The sequence below is a fragment of the Myotis davidii genome, unplaced genomic scaffold, assembly GCF_000327345.1.
Source record: "Myotis davidii unplaced genomic scaffold, ASM32734v1 scaffold299, whole genome shotgun sequence".
In the NCBI taxonomy this organism is placed as follows: domain Eukaryota; kingdom Metazoa; phylum Chordata; class Mammalia; order Chiroptera; family Vespertilionidae; genus Myotis; species Myotis davidii.
Window position 1 is genome coordinate 2,651,413 of NW_006293088.1, and position 17,234 is coordinate 2,668,646.

General features: G+C 58.3%; 1 protein-coding gene across 1 annotated transcript in view; it reads left to right on the forward strand.

The window, feature by feature from the left end:
• Positions 1-636: 636 nt before the first annotated feature.
• The window catches only part of EPHA2 (EPH receptor A2), a 24,897-nt gene continuing 8,299 nt past the window's right edge, over positions 637-17,234 (forward strand). Inside the window, exons 1-14 of the mRNA XM_006766682.2 lie at positions 637-867; positions 2,746-3,415; positions 11,777-11,932; positions 12,037-12,369; positions 12,885-13,000; positions 13,424-13,577; positions 14,047-14,146; positions 14,533-14,569; positions 14,707-14,725; positions 14,976-15,101; positions 15,200-15,385; positions 15,543-15,604; positions 15,706-15,915; positions 16,146-16,295. Coding sequence (XP_006766745.1) covers positions 646-867; positions 2,746-3,415; positions 11,777-11,932; positions 12,037-12,369; positions 12,885-13,000; positions 13,424-13,577; positions 14,047-14,146; positions 14,533-14,569; positions 14,707-14,725; positions 14,976-15,101; positions 15,200-15,385; positions 15,543-15,604; positions 15,706-15,915; positions 16,146-16,295 — 2,541 coding nt within the window. The 5' untranslated portion in view covers positions 637-645. The remainder of the gene's footprint in view (positions 868-2,745; positions 3,416-11,776; positions 11,933-12,036; positions 12,370-12,884; positions 13,001-13,423; positions 13,578-14,046; positions 14,147-14,532; positions 14,570-14,706; positions 14,726-14,975; positions 15,102-15,199; positions 15,386-15,542; positions 15,605-15,705; positions 15,916-16,145; positions 16,296-17,234) is intronic.

A 17,234-nucleotide genomic window follows, 5' to 3' on the forward strand; every position in this document is an offset into this window, starting at 1 on the left:
ACAGGCACCTCTGCAGGGCAGTGGCCAGGGGGGTGAGGGACAGGGAAGCGGGAGCGACTTTCCCAAGGAGGGGACCTCGCCAGCTGTGTGTATCTTTGGGCCCCTCCTAGAGGCCCCGCGGGTTCAGGGCTTTATCCCGCCTGCTCTGTGGCTTTTGTGGTGGGAAGATTGGTTTCCAGACACCCCCTACCGGTTCTCCCTCCACTCCCTGGAGCCGTTCCCACCTGTTAGCAGCCCTCTCTCCTTGCAGGACCACGAGACGTGTGTGCACATATGTGTGAGCATATATGTGTGCTACATGGTTTGGTGGGGTTGAGGATGGGGCAGGAGTAGGCACCAGGGCCCCCAAGACCCACGTGCCTGTGAAGTGCTGTCCAGAAGCCTGGTCCCAGGAAGCAGACAGGGCCGCGTGGTGTCACTTAACAACTCAGCGGACAGCCCCAGCTCTCCGCCCAGCTGCTGTCTCCCCGCTGGGCTGAGCAGTCCTGCTCTGCCCAGCTGGAGGCTGACTGAGAGGGTGGCGTGGCTGGAGTCGTGGCCTAGGAAACAGGAGGCTTCGTCCTCACCCAACCCACCGTGTAGCTTTGACTGGGTCCCGTCCCTTCCCTCGACCTCTGTTCCCCTACGTGTTGAGGGACGGGTCTCATGGATATGGTGACCCCGTACAGTGGGGTCTCTCTCTGGGCTGAAGAAGCCGACAAGGACTCTTGGGGTTCCTGGAGGACTGTCACTTTCCCACCATGGCCTGACCCCCGGAGATGCCCCCAAGCTTACCGGCCTCCTCTCCTGTCTCTTCCAGTTGTTTTGCTGGACTTCGCTGCAGCGAACGGGGAGCTCGGCTGGCTCACGCACCCGTATGGCAAAGGGGTAAGCCTTCGGGGTCGGGCGGGGGCATGGGAATGGGGCGCTGAGACCCAGGGAGGAGGGGGCCAGTCTAGATCAAACAGCTCAGCCCGGGTTCATACTTAGTGTCCTGCTTCTCACGCCAGCTTACAGGTAGACATCCAGGGTGGGCTGGGGATTAGGAGGTGGTAGGGGGGACCTGAAAGGTGGAAGGAGCTGGGAGACAGCTGAAGGTGGAAGGCCCTGGCAGAGCAGGGACCCATGGGAGTTCCCTTTAGCTTAAGGCTGGGAGGGGTGGTGGCAGCCACCCTGGGCTTGGACACCCCCAGGGGCTGGTGGTCAGGGGGACTATCTTAGGAGGGAAGGGGTTAAGGGCTCCCCGTGTCTTCCAGGTCCCAGCCCAGGAGGTGTGGGGTGAGGGAGAGAGAGGGAACCGTGGCTCCCAGGTGCCCGCAGCCCCCAGCCTGGGAAAAGGATCAAGTTCCTCGCTGCTCCCCCAGCTGTTGCTTCCCCTTCCTGCTCGGGGCTCAGTTTGTTTTGCCTCATCCCCATCCAAGTTATCTCCCCTCTGCCCTGGCCTGTTATGACCCAGTCTGGAGGGCAAGATGCTGGGGTCCTTTCTCCAGCTTTGTGCGCCACTACCATGTGGCCTTGAGGAAGATATTGCTGCTCACTGGGCCTCAGTTTGCTCTGCTGTACAATGGGCCCTTGCTGTGTTTGTCCTGGGGCCCTGAGCCATGGAGAAGTGTGTCTCTAAGGGGCTCGTTGGGATAGCTCCCACTGCTGGAAAGATCTGCGTGAGTTAGGTGCTTGTCCCTGGTCATCATAGCTCCGAGGAGGCCTGGATGACAGCTCTAGCGGATTTCCTGGATCCTGGAATGTCCAGCTGGGAGGCATCTCAGATCATTTCATCTAACCCAGTCATTATAGTGGGAAACTGAGGCCCAAGGGCATTCGAGGCCTTGGATTTTGTCACATAGTGCAGCCAGGCTTCTTTCCTCAGCCCCTCTGCTTTTAGTGATGCATGCACTCATTCATTCAACAAACACTTCCCTGAGTACCTACTCTGTTCCAGGTAGGCCCTGTGCATACAGAAATGCATTAGACCCAGTCCCTACCCCAAGGAGCTCAGAATCTAGTGTGGGAGCCAGATGTAGGTGTTACCACGTAGGTGCCAAGTACTTCGACATGGGGGACATGAGACTGGGGGCCAGAGAGGGGCATGTGGCCCAACCTTGGCCCAACCTGGGAAGTCTTCCTGGAGGAGGCCAAGCTATGTTCTTTCCTGGAGGAGGGAAGAAGATGCGCTCATCTGTCCCAAAGCCAAAGTCTAAATGATGGGAGATCACCCATTGTTTCCGACCTATCCTCTTCCCCTGCCGTTCACATGCGCACACAGTGAATAATAATGATGATGATGGTGGTGGTGATAATGCTGATGACACCAGCTGTTGTATGACAGCTCTTTCATCTTACCCTGCCAGGCAGTGTGCTCAGCAGTTTGTGGACATTCTGTCATTTATCCTGACAGCAATGCTGTGGGCTAGATCTTGTCCCCAGTCTGCAGATGTAGACATGGAGGCTGGAGAGCTTCAGGGTTCCATCCAGGGTCACATGGAGTCCCTCCTCCTCCCCGCCCCGGCTCACAGTCTGATATAGAGGTTCAGCACCCTGGCATTGGGATCAGAAACAACAGGGGACAGCTCCCGGATCACTGGGTACTTCTAGTGCGTGGGGGTGACACAAAGCTCCTCTCTGGGCCTCAGTTTCCTTCCCTGTAGAATGAGGATAGCAAGAACTGACAAGTGTCTTCCTGGTGCCCAGGGCTGCCACCTGGGCAGTGCCTCTGGGCCTCAGTTCCCCCCCGGGGGCGTACCCACACTAACTTGCTGGCCCCCACAGTGGGACCTGATGCAGAACATCATGGATGACGCACCCATCTACATGTACTCCGTGTGCAACGTGGTGGCCGGCGACCAGGACAACTGGCTGCGCACCAACTGGGTGTACCGCGGCGAGGCCGAGCGCATCTTCATCGAGCTCAAGTTCACCGTGCGCGACTGCAACAGCTTCCCGGGGGGCGCCAGCTCCTGCAAGGAGACCTTCAACCTCTACTACGCCGAGTCGGATGTGGACTACGGCACCAACTTCCAGAAGCGCCAGTTCAAGAAGATCGATACCATCGCGCCCGACGAGATCACAGTCAGCAGCGACTTCCAGGCCCGCCACGTGAAGCTGAACGTGGAGGAGTCCTCTGTGGGGCCGCTCACCCACAAGGGCTTCTACCTGGCCTTCCAGGACATCGGCGCCTGCGTGGCACTGCTCTCCGTCCGCGTCTACTACAAGAAGTGCCCCGAGCAGCTGCAGGGCCTGGCCCGCTTCCCCGAGACCGTCGCCGGCTCCGAATCGCCCTCCCTGGCCACCGTGGCGGGCACTTGCGTGGACCATGCTGTGGTTCCCCCTGGGGGCGAAGAGCCCCGCATGCACTGTGCCGTCGACGGCGAGTGGCTGGTGCCCATCGGTCAGTGCCTGTGCCAGGAGGGCTACGAGAAGGTGGAGGACGCCTGCCAGGGTGAGTAATGGTGCAGGGGTGGCCTGGGGCAGGGGTTCTGGGGTGGAGCCTGTGTTCCCAGGACTGTGGGATCTTGGTAAGGTCATCCCTGTGCTGACGTGGTTCTCTTAGTGGAAACCGCGAAGTCTTCCTAGACTTCAGGTTTTTTATTTCGTTGAGAACGAATGAATTGTGAAATGAATGAACGGAGTCTAGTATCGAGGTTACAAGCAAGGACTCCAGGACCAGAATGCCTGGCTGCAAATCCCCGCTCTATACTTAGCTCTGTGACTTTAAGCCGGTTCCTTAACCTCTCTGTGCCTGGGTTTTCTCATCGGTAAAGTGGAGATGAGCATAGTGCCCATCTTGTAGAGTTGTTATGATAATTAAATGACTTAATGCTCATAAACTGATTAGGTCAGTGTCTGACACATAAGTGCCTTTAAGTGTGATTGTTATTTTTGATTCATCCCACAAGAATAGCTTGGGTATCTACTGCATGTATACCAGCAACTGTGGGCATCTGGTCCAGTCCCAGGAACTAGTTCCATCTCTGTTAACTCACTGTGTGACCTTAGGCAAGTCACTTAATCTCTCTGGGACTTGAGCTCCTTTTCTGTACGTGGAGGTAAGTGAGTTGGACCCTGGATTCACATCCCCTGGCTTCCCAGGAAAATGATCTGGGAGCTTTTGAAAAATGCCTGTGTTGGGGAAAAGGTGGAAGGAAGATAGAGGATCTGTCGGCCCCTCTCCTCACCTGACCCTCCACGGGCCATAGACCCAGATTCTCTCCTAGGGGCCTCTTCTGACGACAAATCAAACCAGAGAGGGGGCCAGTTAAATCAGACTCTCTCTGGGCATTGGTGAGCTCACGTTGGGAGGCTGCGGCTTGGCACTGCCAGGGCCTGTGACAGCGGAAATCGCTGCAGCAACATGGACTTTTTTCATTGGGTGATTTTTTTTTTTCTGGAAATGGCTGTGGGGCAGGGCATTTGTGGAATGCAGGCCGACCTTTGGAAGGCCAGCTCATCCCCTTTCTCTGGGAGCTTCTTTGCTAAGATAAGCGGGGTATTGAGAAATTGGAGATTTAGTCTGTGCAGTTGCACATACCCACTGGGTGACCTTAGGTACATCTCTATTCATCTCTGGCCTTAGGTGTCAATAAAATGCGAAGTTCAAGTGTGACAGCTGACTTTATACTTGGTTTTTAGCCGTGGATCCTACAACCTAGGAAGTGGGTGGAAGTGTTGGAGGAGCCTGAAGCCCTTTCTGATAGGCCCCACTTGCCTCCTAAAACGAATCCTCAGAACCTTGCCTAACACAGTCTGCAAAACCGTGGATGGGAAGTTCCCTAAGAGCCTTTCAGGCTGTAAGCCTGGGTTGCAGTCTCTGTTCCGGCCGTTCTTACCACCGTGCTGTCCTCGCAGCTCCCCTTTGCTGCGTGAGGCGGCCCCTGATTTAGGTGACCTCAAGTGCACACTCCCAGTTTCAGACAATGACGAGGGGGTGGGGTGGAGGGGCCGAGGCAGCCCAGTGGGTTGAGCAGACTCCTCCCACATGACATCCTCACACAAGAATGCGGGGGTGGGGGTGAGGGGCAGCTGAAAACTTTCCACAGGCTGGTGATTCAGGCCCTGTAGAGATAAGTGGACGGTTAGGACTGGGGTGCGGGGGGGGGGGCACGGTTCTCCAGCAAGCAGGGCAGCCTTCCCTCCCCTGGAGGCGGGGGGTCAGGATTCTGGCAGGCTTTGTTTGTGAAGAGCTAGCTAGCAAGCCCCTGGTAGGGAGGACTGGTTTCCGAGAGCGAAATCTTTTGACTCCTCCGGTGGGACCCTCTCCACTGCCAGCCACCTGTTGCCTGTTTCTCCCTCCTTGGGATCCTTCTACCAAAATTCCCTTCAGTGCTCAGGGGCCCTCTGTGTGGCTGCGAGCCTCCAGCCTGGCTTCCCTGTGTCCCTCCAGGCTTTTCCCAGCAGCCCCTGACCATGATGCCGACGGAGAGCCGACGGACAGAACAACAGCAACTTTCATAGACAAGAGCTCCCCAAGGGCAGGCACACAGCTAGGCAGGCACTTACCCGGACGCTCGTGCTGAGTTCGCACCACCTTTCTGCCATTCCTTTTTTTAAAAAAAATATATTTCTATTGATTTCAGAGAGGAAGGGAGAGGGGGAGAGAGATAGAAACATCAATGATGAGAGACAATCGTTGACTGGCTGCCTCCTGCACGCCCCCTACACTGGCGACCAAGCCTGCAACCTAGGGCATGTACCCTGACTGGGCATTGAACCGTGACCTCCTGGTTCATAGGTCGACGCTCAACCACTGAGCCATACCAGCCGGGCTCTGCCACTCCGTTTAACAGACAGGGATTTGAGGCTCAGAGACCTGCCTAGAGTCACACAGCTGAGCTGTGGCTGCATCAGGATCTGAATGCAGGCGACGCAGCGGCATCCAGGCTAGAGGATAGGTCAGGAAATGGGGCGGGAAATGACCAGTTCCTTTGGAATCCCTGACTCAGCTCTTGGCCTGGGGACCAGCTCTCAGGGCAACCCCAGGATGGCAGGTCCTCGTGCAGGAGCGGGGGTGGTCAGGGGGGTGTTTGCTGTGCACGTTGAGGGAGGCGTCGGGTCTGCCCCCCCACCCCCCGTTCCTAATGGGAGAACCCTGGGGACCTGGATTCTCCCATTGGGGCTTGTATTGATGACAAACTGTGCCCAGAAAAGGGGCGTGGGTACCCCAAGGCCACCCAGCACCTGGTCCAGGTTATTCCCAAAGTTTGTTTCTCCTCAGGGTTCTTTCCCCAGGAAGCTCCGGGTTCAGGAAAGAGTTAAGTGGCCAGCGGAAGGGAGGCACTCCCAGGTGTTGTGTTGGACAGGTGGGCACGCTGCCCGGAGAACTCCCGTGAGCTATGTCAGGAATGAGCCAGCTTCACTCCGGCACCCCCACCCCGGCCCCGCCGGAGGACAGTGGAGTCACTCAGGCTGACAGGCTGACCGTCATCTCCCCTGGGGCGGCTTTGTCTCCCTTTCGGCTCCGCTTCCTGTGCTGGCATCGGCCGCTGAGCTGGCGGGCCCCCCGGCTGGCGCCTCGGCCATAGGACTGCTGGCCAGGTGAGCAGGTGGCCAGCGGCTTTGGCCAGAGGCTCAGCCCAGCAGCTGGGAGGCCAGAGCTGGAGGTGGGGGTTTGGGAATTCCCTCCTTGGTGACGCCTGCTCCCCGAAGGGGCTCAGGACCTCGGGAATGTCCCCCCTCTCTACCTTAGTTCCTCTATTCCCGGTTCATAGGGACACCCCATTCCAGACACCATGCTAAGCATTTCAGAGGCACGGTTTTCTTCCATCTTCACAAACAACCCAGAGGGGCTGAGGATTTTATTCCCATTTTACAGCGGAGGACACTGAGGCCCAGAGAATGGAAACGGTGACCTAAAGAGCTGGGGCCTGTAACGAGGAGGGCAGTACGTTGTCCCCAGCTGCCCCTGGCATGTGTCCTTCCATCTATAGCTGGGTGACCTTGGTGAGTCCCCTCTGGGCCTGTGACTTTGTGCTGTGGCTCCGTCCAGAACCTGGGCTGCTCTGCCAGACCATTGACTGTGGGACCTCACCATGTGCCAAGGAGCAGGGTCCGAGCACTGGCATCCCAAGGGGCCCCAGCCTAGCCCAGGGTCCATAGCTGAAGGGAGGCACGCCCTGGGCAGGAGAGGCTCTCTGGTTGAGGTGGGTCTCAGGCAGGTGCCCCTGGGCCTTGGCAGGAGCCCTGCTTTGTCAGGACACAGCTGGGGGCTCTGGGTGCCACCGGGCCTCAGTTCTGCGGAGTTGCCCTTGGCCCTCCCCTCCCCCCATACCCTGACTGCCCCACCCTCAGCTCACACTGGGGCAAATTCAGGTGCTGGCAGCTCCTTGGGGAGGCCCCTCCCTCCCTCACCGGAGGTGAGTGGGTCCCCAGAACGGAAGGAAGGAAGGAAGGAGGCGAGGGAAAGCAAACAGAAGATAAAAGGCTGGTGTTAGGGAGAGAGCAGGAAGCGGGGAGGCTGGGGGTGGGGGGAGCCTCGCTTATCATGGCTTGTGGAGGAATGCCCCCAAGATAATTCCCCAGAGCGCGTGTGTGAAAGCGTCAGGGTGCTGGCAGCAGTCACCTTGCGGCAGCAATCGGGCCATGGAGACACCGGCTTCTGTGGGGACCACAGGGCCTGCCAGGGAGTGAGAAGCCCCCAGGGCCCGGAGCTATCAATGTCCCTCATTTGCTGGGTCAGTAACTATGAGTTGCCACTGGCTGCCTGTGAGGGCAGGAGACAAAGTCCACACTCTGCATTCTTGGGCTGAGGTGCTGCACACCAGCTGGGCACGGCTTGAGATGACTGGCCCCAGGTGAATTGCTACTGTGACCTCCTGACCCTGTGACCTCCCCACCACTGGCCTGAGAGGCGGTTGGGCCTGAGGAGAGGAGCTCTGCCAGGGGCTGGATTTGCGTCATGCCAGAGGGTGTCTGTCCCTGAGTCACCCCACGCTGCCACCTGAGGGGCGGGTACCAGGAACTGGAAAAACTGGGGTACAGCCCAGGGTGCAGCCACCGTGCCCCAGTTCCCCTGCTCAGAGTGATACAGGCATGCCAGGTGAGTGGGGCCAGAGAAGATCTCCACAGGTGTGCCAATGCCAGGTGCGTGTCAGGCAGATAGGCAGGTGGATGCCCTGGCACGCCATCCCCACAGGGTCTCTCCCTGGCCTGCTCACTTCTTGGTCCTAGAGCGTGTGTTTAATGTGCACATGGTAGGTTTTGCCATTTACTCATTCATTCATTCATTCATTCATTCATTCATCTATCCATCCAGCCCACAAATAGTAGCTAAGCACCTACTGTGTGCCAGCTCCTCCGCTGGGCCATCAGACACAGATAAATTGGACTCCCTTCCTGCTCTCCAGGAGCTGCCAGTCTCATAGCGGCTCCTAATGTGTGCGGAAATAATTTTGGATGGAGCATTACAGCCAGTGAATTCCCCTGGAGCAGAAATGGTGTTTATCTATCTCGCCGTCGTATCCCAGCACCCAGCACTGTGCCAATGTAGGGAGCGCTCAATTTCTACTTGGTAAATGTGAAACTGAGTAACAGATGCCCTAATGGGGCAAGAAGGGAGCCAGAAATTGGGCAGTTTGGAAGGGCTGTGTAGAGGAGCTCTATAATAGCCAGGCTGGGCTATGTATGGAAGGATGCAGAAGAATTTGCTGGCTGGCTAAGGGACAGGGAGTATTTTGGTGTGTGACTGTGTCTGAGTGTGTGTGAACACCCAGTGTGTGGCCCCTGTCCCCGCTTGCCTGCCCAGAATGGCAGGAAATCCCGTCAGGCAAAGAGAGGAAGACACGGGAGCCTGCTGGTGTCCTACCCATGAACTCGGAGGCCCCTGCGCACGGGCACGCTCTGGCGCGGCCCGGGGGAGAGCCCCTTGCAGTTCTGTGGTTGGAGGAGGGGGCAGCACATTCTCGTCAGGCAAGCACATGCCCTGTTGATGCTGCCTCTCCACTGTGTTATCTGGCACATCCGCAGCGGAAATCTCTCCAAATTCCCTCTTTCCTGCCGGCAGCAGGCGGGCCACCCCCAGGCTCTGGGGCCAGAGAATGGAACCCGACTCTTCCCACACTTCCTCCCCTTGGCATAGGGTTGGGGGGCTGGGGCGCAGCCGCGTGGTTGTGGGGTGGGGGCATGGTGGGGGGTTTGCCGGTGGCTCAAAAGCCTTAAGCAGAGCCAAGCCCGCACTCGTGGAGGCTCACGTCCCCTCCGCAGCCTGAGAGCCTGGACGGGAAAGGTGCGATTGAGATTCTAGGGGCCCTTGATGCGCCTCCCACCCTGCGGGGACGAGGCCTCCTGCAGCACCGCTCACCCAGGGGGTAGACCCCTGGTAGACAAGTCCGAGCATCTGGGGGAACTGAAATCCCAGGATAAACATGGCCCAGCTTTCTGGAGTCTCTCATTTTTACCCGAAGATTTGGGAGAGGAGAGAGCTATGTTGTCTTCTATGAGATATGAGGACGAATGCATAACACCCAGGAGTTTCTTAAATACATGGGGACACTCGAAGAAGACTTTGGCCACCCCACCCTGGGTTTGAGTCCACCCTTTTCTTCCCATAGGACAGTGGTTCTCAACCTTCCTAATGCCACGACCCTTTAATACAGTTCCTCATGTTCCCCAATTTCATTGTTACAAATTGAACATAATGAAAGCATAGTGATTAATCACAAAAACAATATGTAATTATATATGTGTTTTCTGATGGTCTTAGGTGACCCTGTGAAAGGGTCGTTTGACCCCCAAAGGGGTCGCGACCCACAGGTTGAGAACCACTGCCATAGGACATAAGTGCGCCCAGTGTGAGAAGACCTATGTTAGGACCCCCCACCCTACCCCCTTTCCCAGCTGCTCCGAGTCAGCCTTGGGACTGTCGGGCTGTTGAAGCAGGCCATCTCCGCTTCGGGCTTGTTCCAGAACATGGATCCCTCTTTGCTCCGCACTGAGATGCTGGTGGGAAGGGAGAGGGGCCCAAAGTCCTGGGTTTAGGTCCTGTTCTTGTGTCCCGGGAGCTGCTGAACGTGGACAAGCTGTCTGGCCTCTCTGCGCAGCCATGTCCCCGCCTCCAAAGCGGTGTGAGTGGTCGCAGTGCCCAGGTTTAACGGGCTGATCGTGAGGACTAAATGAATGGCAGGCGCTTGGCCCAGGAGCCGCACCCAGTCGTGGTTTAACCAGTGGTCAGTGTTCATTATTGGGGCTCCAGGCCCCCTCTGTCCTGGACAAGTCCCCTTTCCTACAGGCGTGCTGAGGTTCTGACGGGGCAGGGCCAGCAGAGGGGTGAGAGGCTGCTGGGACGGACGGTCCCCAGGGTCCCCCTGTGAGAAGAGCCGTTAGCAGGATGTCATTGTCCAGGACCGTAAGGAACTGGGTGTTCTTTGAGTCCTGTCCCCCGACTGCCGTCCCCGTCCCACCTCTGCTCACATAGGGGACAGGACAGGAGGGAGACTTTGTCCCAGGCTTCTCTTGACCGTGTAGATCTGACTGTGCGGCTGTTCTCTGCAGCAAACCTTCAATGGTCTCATTGCCTTAGGATACGGCCCCAGCTCCTGGGCCTGGCAGTACAGGCCTTTCTCATGCTGGTTCCTGGAGACCTCCCAGCCTTTACTGCCTGGTGCCCCCCACCTTTTGTGCCCACAAACCACTCATGCTTTCTGTTAGTCTTGCTGTTTCTCACCCCTAACTCCTCCCCATACTTCTGCCCTACCGAGCTCCTACTCAGCCTTTAAACCCCAGCTGAAATATCTCCTCCATGATTCCTCGGACCTCTGGCCAAGGTTGCTTCCAGCCCCTTAGCCCTTTGCCCACTCCTGTATGGCAGGCACGGTCACATATTCCTGCTCCCTGAGTCAGGGGCTTTGTCACACCTCGGGCCCATGCCCGCCCAGGGTCAGCAAGTGTTGGATCCACAGATTAAGCCGAAGGAGGGTATTGGTAATCGTAGGGCTCTGGAAGGTGTCCCTAGGGTGACCCCTCTCCACTCTGTCCACTTCAAGCCCTGGGTAGCCCCGCACAGTGGGCCTTGTGTCTGGGCAGCTTCCTGTCTGTGGGGCCAGGAAGGGGCTTGGGGCAGGGGCAGGATAGGCCAGTGTGAGAAAAAAGGCCTTGCAGTCAGGTGCCTGAGCCCCTCGCCGGCCTTGCCAGGACAGGACCTACCAATCGGGGGAGGAAGAACTGCTTCCTGGCTGCCTTTGTGAGCGGCGGAAATGACTCGGGCCTGGAAACAGACCCAGAGAAAATGCTGGGGGCCTGGCCTTTCCTGCTTTCTGGTCGGCCAGCCCTAGAACGGAAGGACGGTCGGATCTGGGCGTGGGGGGAGCACCTGCAGGGGTGGCATCCTGAGCTGGTGTGCCTGGCCGACCAGTTGAGGTGGTGGTGATAGTCATCAAAACAAACAGTGAAGAAGGCCCAGTTATTGCCCTGGGCAGCCCGACGTCCAGGTGGGGACCCGTCAGGCTGGTTGGCACAGATGCAAGGAGGTACAGCAAGCTCTGTCCAGTGCTGAGCAGGTGTGAGAGAGGGTGCTAGGGAAGCCCAAGGGTGAGACGGGGGCCTTGAATGCCTAGCTTAGGGGCATGGCGCTTCTTGCAAGAGGCAGTGGGGAGTGAGGCACAGGCTTGGGGCACGCGGATGAGGTATTTCCTGAGTGTCCAGCGTGAGGTAGGTGCTTGCCCTGCATTTTCACGTCACAAGACATTTTACAATGAGAAAACAGGCCCATGGCGGCTGCGTGACTTGCCCGGGGTCCCATGGCCAGGGAGTGGAAAAGCCGTTGCCGTGGGAACCGGTTGAACTGACCGATGTCTGTCCCTGTGCCCACCAGCCTGCTCGTCTGGATTCTTCAAATCGGAGGTGTCCGAGAGTGCCTGTTTGGAGTGCCCCGCACACACCCTGCCGTCCTCCGAGGGGGCCACGTTCTGTGAGTGTGAGGAAGGCTACTTCCGGGCCGCGCAGGACTCGCTGTCGATGCCCTGCACAGGTGAGTGTGCAGCGGGTCAGGGAGGTGGACAGGTGACCAGGGTCTGGTGGTTGCCATGTCCAGGGCTACCTGGGTTCGAGCTCTGCCCTCTGCCCTCTGTGCAGGCCCGCCCTCTGCCCCAAGCCACCTCACGGCCGTGGGCATGGGTGCCAAAGTGGAGCTGCGCTGGAAGGCGCCCCTGGACAACGGGGGCCGCGAAGACATCACCTACAGGGTCACCTGCGAACAGTGCCTGCCCGAGTCAGGCGAGTGCAGACCTTGCGAGGCCAGCGTGCGCTACTCCGAGCTCCCGAGCGAGCTGACCCGCACCAGCGTGATAGTCAGCGACCTGGAGCCCCACATGAACTACACCTTCGCCGTGGAGGCCCGCAACGGCGTCTCGGACCTGGTGGCCAGCCGCAGCTTCCGCACCGCCAGCGTCAGCATCAACCAGACAGGTGAGGGCCTGGTGGTGGCGGCTGTCGCCCGGGTGTGGCTTCCAGAGGACCGCCACCCAGGGCTCAGCTGTGTTCGGAGAGAGAGCAGCCGCCAGTAGTTGAAAGCACAGTCTCTGGAGTCACTCCCCAGCTCTGTGACTGTGGGCAAGTGACCCAACCTTTCTGAGCCTCGGTTTCCTCACCTGTAAAACGGGTAACAGGGCTATTGAGAGGGTTTAACAAATTCTTCTATATGAAGCTCTCAGAACAGTGCCTGGTCCATAGAAAGGCTATCTCAGGAGGTGGCTGTGACTTGGTTTTTATTATTGACGCACTCACAGATGCTCTCGGGGCTCTTCTGAGGAGCTAGCTGTGTGGGTCTGGGGTCTGGGGCTCTGTGCTCTAGAGCTGGAAGTTAAGAATCCCAGGTGGGGGTTTAAAGAGCTTGGGCTGTGGATGGATCCGGGTCTGGGGACACTTGCCCCCCACCCCTGGGTGGCTCATCACACCCCTCCCCCACCCGCTGTTCTGCCCAGAGCCCCCCAAGGTGAAGCTGGAGAGCCGGGGCACCACCTCCCTGAGCGTGTCCTGGAGCATCCCTGTGCCACAGCAGAGCCGCGTGTGGATGTACGAGGTCACCTACCACAAGAAGGTACCTTTGCAGGGGGTCAGGGAGGGGTGTCATAGATACCCACCACACGACACAGCCATCTGAAGAAGCTCCATTCTGCAGATGGGGAAACTGAGGCCTGGGCTCTTCCTGAGTCACCTGTCCCAGACCAGCGCAGCAGAGATTTGGGGGAGAGACACAGTGTTCTGGAATCCCCAGACGAGATAGTTGGGGAGAAATCCAGGTCTTGGGGATCGAGGAGACCTGAGTTGGAGTCCAGGTCATGCATTTGCTGGCTGTGACCTTGAACCAGCCACCTGACTTCTCTGAGCCTCAGTTTCCCCCTCCGGAAGGAGAGCATTGAGTTTGCCGCATACGTGAGCTAAGCAGGGGGGGTCTCTGTGGGCTGAGCTGATGGCCCTGCCTGCCCTCACCATCTGCCTCTGCACCCGCTGGCCACCCCAGGGGGACTCCAACAACTACAACGTGCGCCGCACCGAGGACTTCTCTGTGACCCTGGACGACCTGACTCCGGACACCACCTACCTGGTCCAAGTGCAGGCGCTGACACAGGAGGGCCAGGGGGCCGGCAGCAAGGTGCACGAGTTCCAGACGCTGTGTGAGTTGGGGACCGGGGAGTGAGCCAGGCCAGGGCCCTGAGCCGGAGCAGCTAGGACATCCTGAGAGGAGGAAAGGGTCAACAAACTCAGAAATCCACCCTTCTGGTCAGCCTGCTTCTAGGACAGCCGTGTGGGTGGATGGCCTGGGGAGGGGCCTGAATTGGAGCTGGGGGAGGGGACCCAGCGACATTCGTTCAGAGCAGAAGGGAGGATCTGAGCTCTGGCGTTGGCAGACCCAGGTCAAATCCTGCATCGCAGGAAGAGTCCCACACCTGGGGGTGCCGGCTGCATTCCCGGGGGTCGGCCTCTGATTGGCCACCTGTGAAATGGGAGTAAAGGGCGTCATGACCATCACACGTAAAAATACCCAGCATGTGTTTCGAGTCCCTAACGTGGGTGCAACAGGGGGTGTGGAGTTGGCGGGCGGGGCGGGGGGGCTTCCTTGTCATCAGTTTGTCTCCCCAACAGCCATGGAAGGATCTGCCAACGTGGCGGTGATTGGCGGAGTGGCCGTGGTCATTGTCTTGCTCCTGGTGCTGGCAGGAACCGGCTTCCTCCTCCATCGCAGGTTCGTGGTGGGACGCAGAGGGGTGGGAACCTTGGTTTCCTGTCTGGAAAATGGGCTGATAGTGATCTCCCCCTGCCCCTGGGGGTGTGAAGATGCAGTGAGCTGCAAAGTGCTCAGCACAGCGCCTGGCGCGCCGTGGGGCCTGGGACTCGGCGGTCATCGTCTCTGCCCTTGTTGTTCACGGTGTGTCCACACTTCCTCCGGACTCGCAGGCAGGAAGCGCCAGGGAGCGCTAATGAGGAAAGCCCTCCTTTGGGCCGTGACAGGGCGCAGATCCCAAGGAGTGAGCCCACTTGTCGCTCTCCCCGCGCGGGGCCACAGCGGGGTCAGGAGGCTCCTGGCCAGAGCAGCGCTGACCCCCTGTGCTTGTTCCTGTGGGTTCTCAGGAGGAAGAGCCAACAGGCCTGTGATAACAGTGAAGATAGACCTAATTAAAGTAGGGTGGAGAAAGGGAGGTTACCTTTAATACAGAGCAATGGAGCATATCACACACTACAAGATTTGCAGCAGACTACTTTAGACCAGTTTCTCTGCTTCTCAACCAGATCGCAAGCTCTTGGATTTACTTCTCCAAGTCAGGTGAGATGCCGCCCCCTCCGTGCCCTCCCCCTGTCCCCGCAGGCCCCCGGCCCCATCTCAGCCCGCAGCCCGGGCACTCCCAGGACTCCCCGGGGCAGCTCTGAGGGGCTGAGCCAGAAGCTCCATGCCCCACGGCCTGGTCCCGGTCTCCTGGCCCCTGATCCTGTAGCTTCCACTTCCTCCTTGAGGGCAACCCTTCCCGGGGACCCTCCCTGGCCTGTCTGTGACCAGCCCCTCCTTCCCTTTCCAGAACAACTGAAGCCCTTGAAGACATATGTAGACCCCCACACTTACGAGGACCCCAACCAGGCCGTGCTCAAGTTCACCACTGAGATCCACCCGTCCTGTGTCACACGGCAGAAGGTCATAGGAGCAGGTGAGGTTGGCGCGCCGGCGGAGGGCCTGGTACAGATGGGCTGGGAGTGCCCGGTCCCGGCTGACTGGGGATGCTCCCCCCGACTTGCCTGCCTGCAGGAGAGTTTGGGGAGGTGTACAAGGGGACGCTGAAGGCGTCGGGGAAGAAGGAGGTACCTGTGGCCATCAAGACGCTGAAAGCCGGCTACACCGAGAAGCAGCGGGTGGACTTCCTCAGCGAGGCCAGCATCATGGGCCAGTTCAGCCACCACAACATCATCCGCCTGGAGGGCGTCGTCTCCAAATGTGAGGCTTGTCACCAGAGGTGGTGGTGGGGCTCTTGGGGGGCCTGACCTACAGGGGGTGGAGAGGGGCTGTCCACTAGGGCTATCATACAGGGGCTCCGTCCATAGCTGTACCCCCCATCTGTGCCATCCCTTACACCTGTGCCCACCCCCTGCAGACAAGCCCATGATGATCATCACTGAATACATGGAGAACGGGGCCCTGGACAAGTTCCTTCGGGTACGTATGTGAACTGGAGTGGGCCGGGACCCTTGGCGGCAGGCTTGGGGGTGCCCTCCTGGGCTCCGGCCGGCTGGTGGCTGAGGCCTGTGCTCTGGCAGGAGAAGGATGGTGAGTTCTGCGTGCTGCAGCTGGTGGGCATGCTGCGGGGCATTGCGGCCGGCATGAAGTACCTGGCCAACATGAACTACGTCCACCGCGACCTGGCCGCCCGCAACATCCTCGTCAACAGCAACCTGGTCTGCAAGGTGTCCGACTTCGGCTTGTCCCGCGTGCTGGAGGACGACCCCGAGGCCACCTACACCACCAGTGTGAGTGCCAGGGGGGCTGTCGCCATCGGGGTCCATGGCTGGAGGGTGCAGCAGCCTTTGCCTTTGGTGGGGTCCTCGTACTGGCACACCTGGGCCATGGGCCTCAGGAGGCAAGAGCACCTGTAGGGAGCACGGAGGGGAGGGGTCCTGACTGCAGCATCTGGTCTGGCTGCAATAGTCCTGAGGCTGATCAGCGAGGACAGTGGTGACTGGGCCTGGGTCCCCTGCAGGGTGGCAAGATCCCCATCCGCTGGACAGCCCCGGAGGCCATCTCCTACCGGAAGTTTACCTCGGCCAGCGACGTGTGGAGTTACGGCATCGTCATGTGGGAAGTGATGACGTATGGCGAGCGGCCCTACTGGGAGCTGTCAAACCACGAGGTAGGCCCCCTCATCCTACCCAGCCTGGCCTGCCCTGGACCTGAACTTAAATTCTACTCATTCCTGAACTCCAAGGCTGGGCAGAGAAGAGTCTTGGGTGCCAATCTTCACCTGGTACAGACCATTTGTGGGTTTGTTCATTTAGGTTTATTGAGGGCCTGCTATGTGCCACGCCTTGTGCTGGGTTTCAGATCCAGTTTCTTACTACGTCAGTGGAAAGACAAGGAAACCAGTCAGTGGTGTGTGTGCATGTTTGTGGGTGTGTGTCTGCACGTACATTCATGTGTGTGTGCACCTGTGAACACATGCGTGTGTGTGCGCATGGGTGTGTGTGCACATGCCTGATGCCTCACCCGGCCTGAGGGTCTGGAAGGCTTCTCAGAGGAGGTCACATCTCTGCTGAGACAAAAGACAGTAAAGTAGCCAGGCAAACACAAGGAGGCGAAGAGTGGTCTAGGCCTGTGGTCGCCAAACTGCGGCTCGCGAGCCACATGCGGCTCTTTGGCCCCTTGAGTGTGGCTCTTCCTAAGCCTTAGGAGCACCCTAATTACCGTATTTGCCGGCGTATAAGACGACTGGGCGTATAAGACGACCCCCTAACATTTCCACTCAAAATACAGAGTTTGTTATATATTCGCCGTATAAGACTACCCCCTCTTCCGCACACCTTCCACACACCAAATAAAAGGTAAAACAATATCAGATTTGATTTTAACATTTTAATTTATATTCAAATGCTTATGACATGCAGGAAAACTGTCACAAGGCTGTATGTAATCAAACATATACATAAAACAGTGCAAGTTTATTACAGATAAACATACCGGTAATTCACTAAAGAAAACACACTCTATAGACTGGTACCGTAGATGCTTCTCAGGAACACAGGCAAGCAGCCCACAACCTAGAGGGACTGTCAATGATAGAAGTAAGATAACA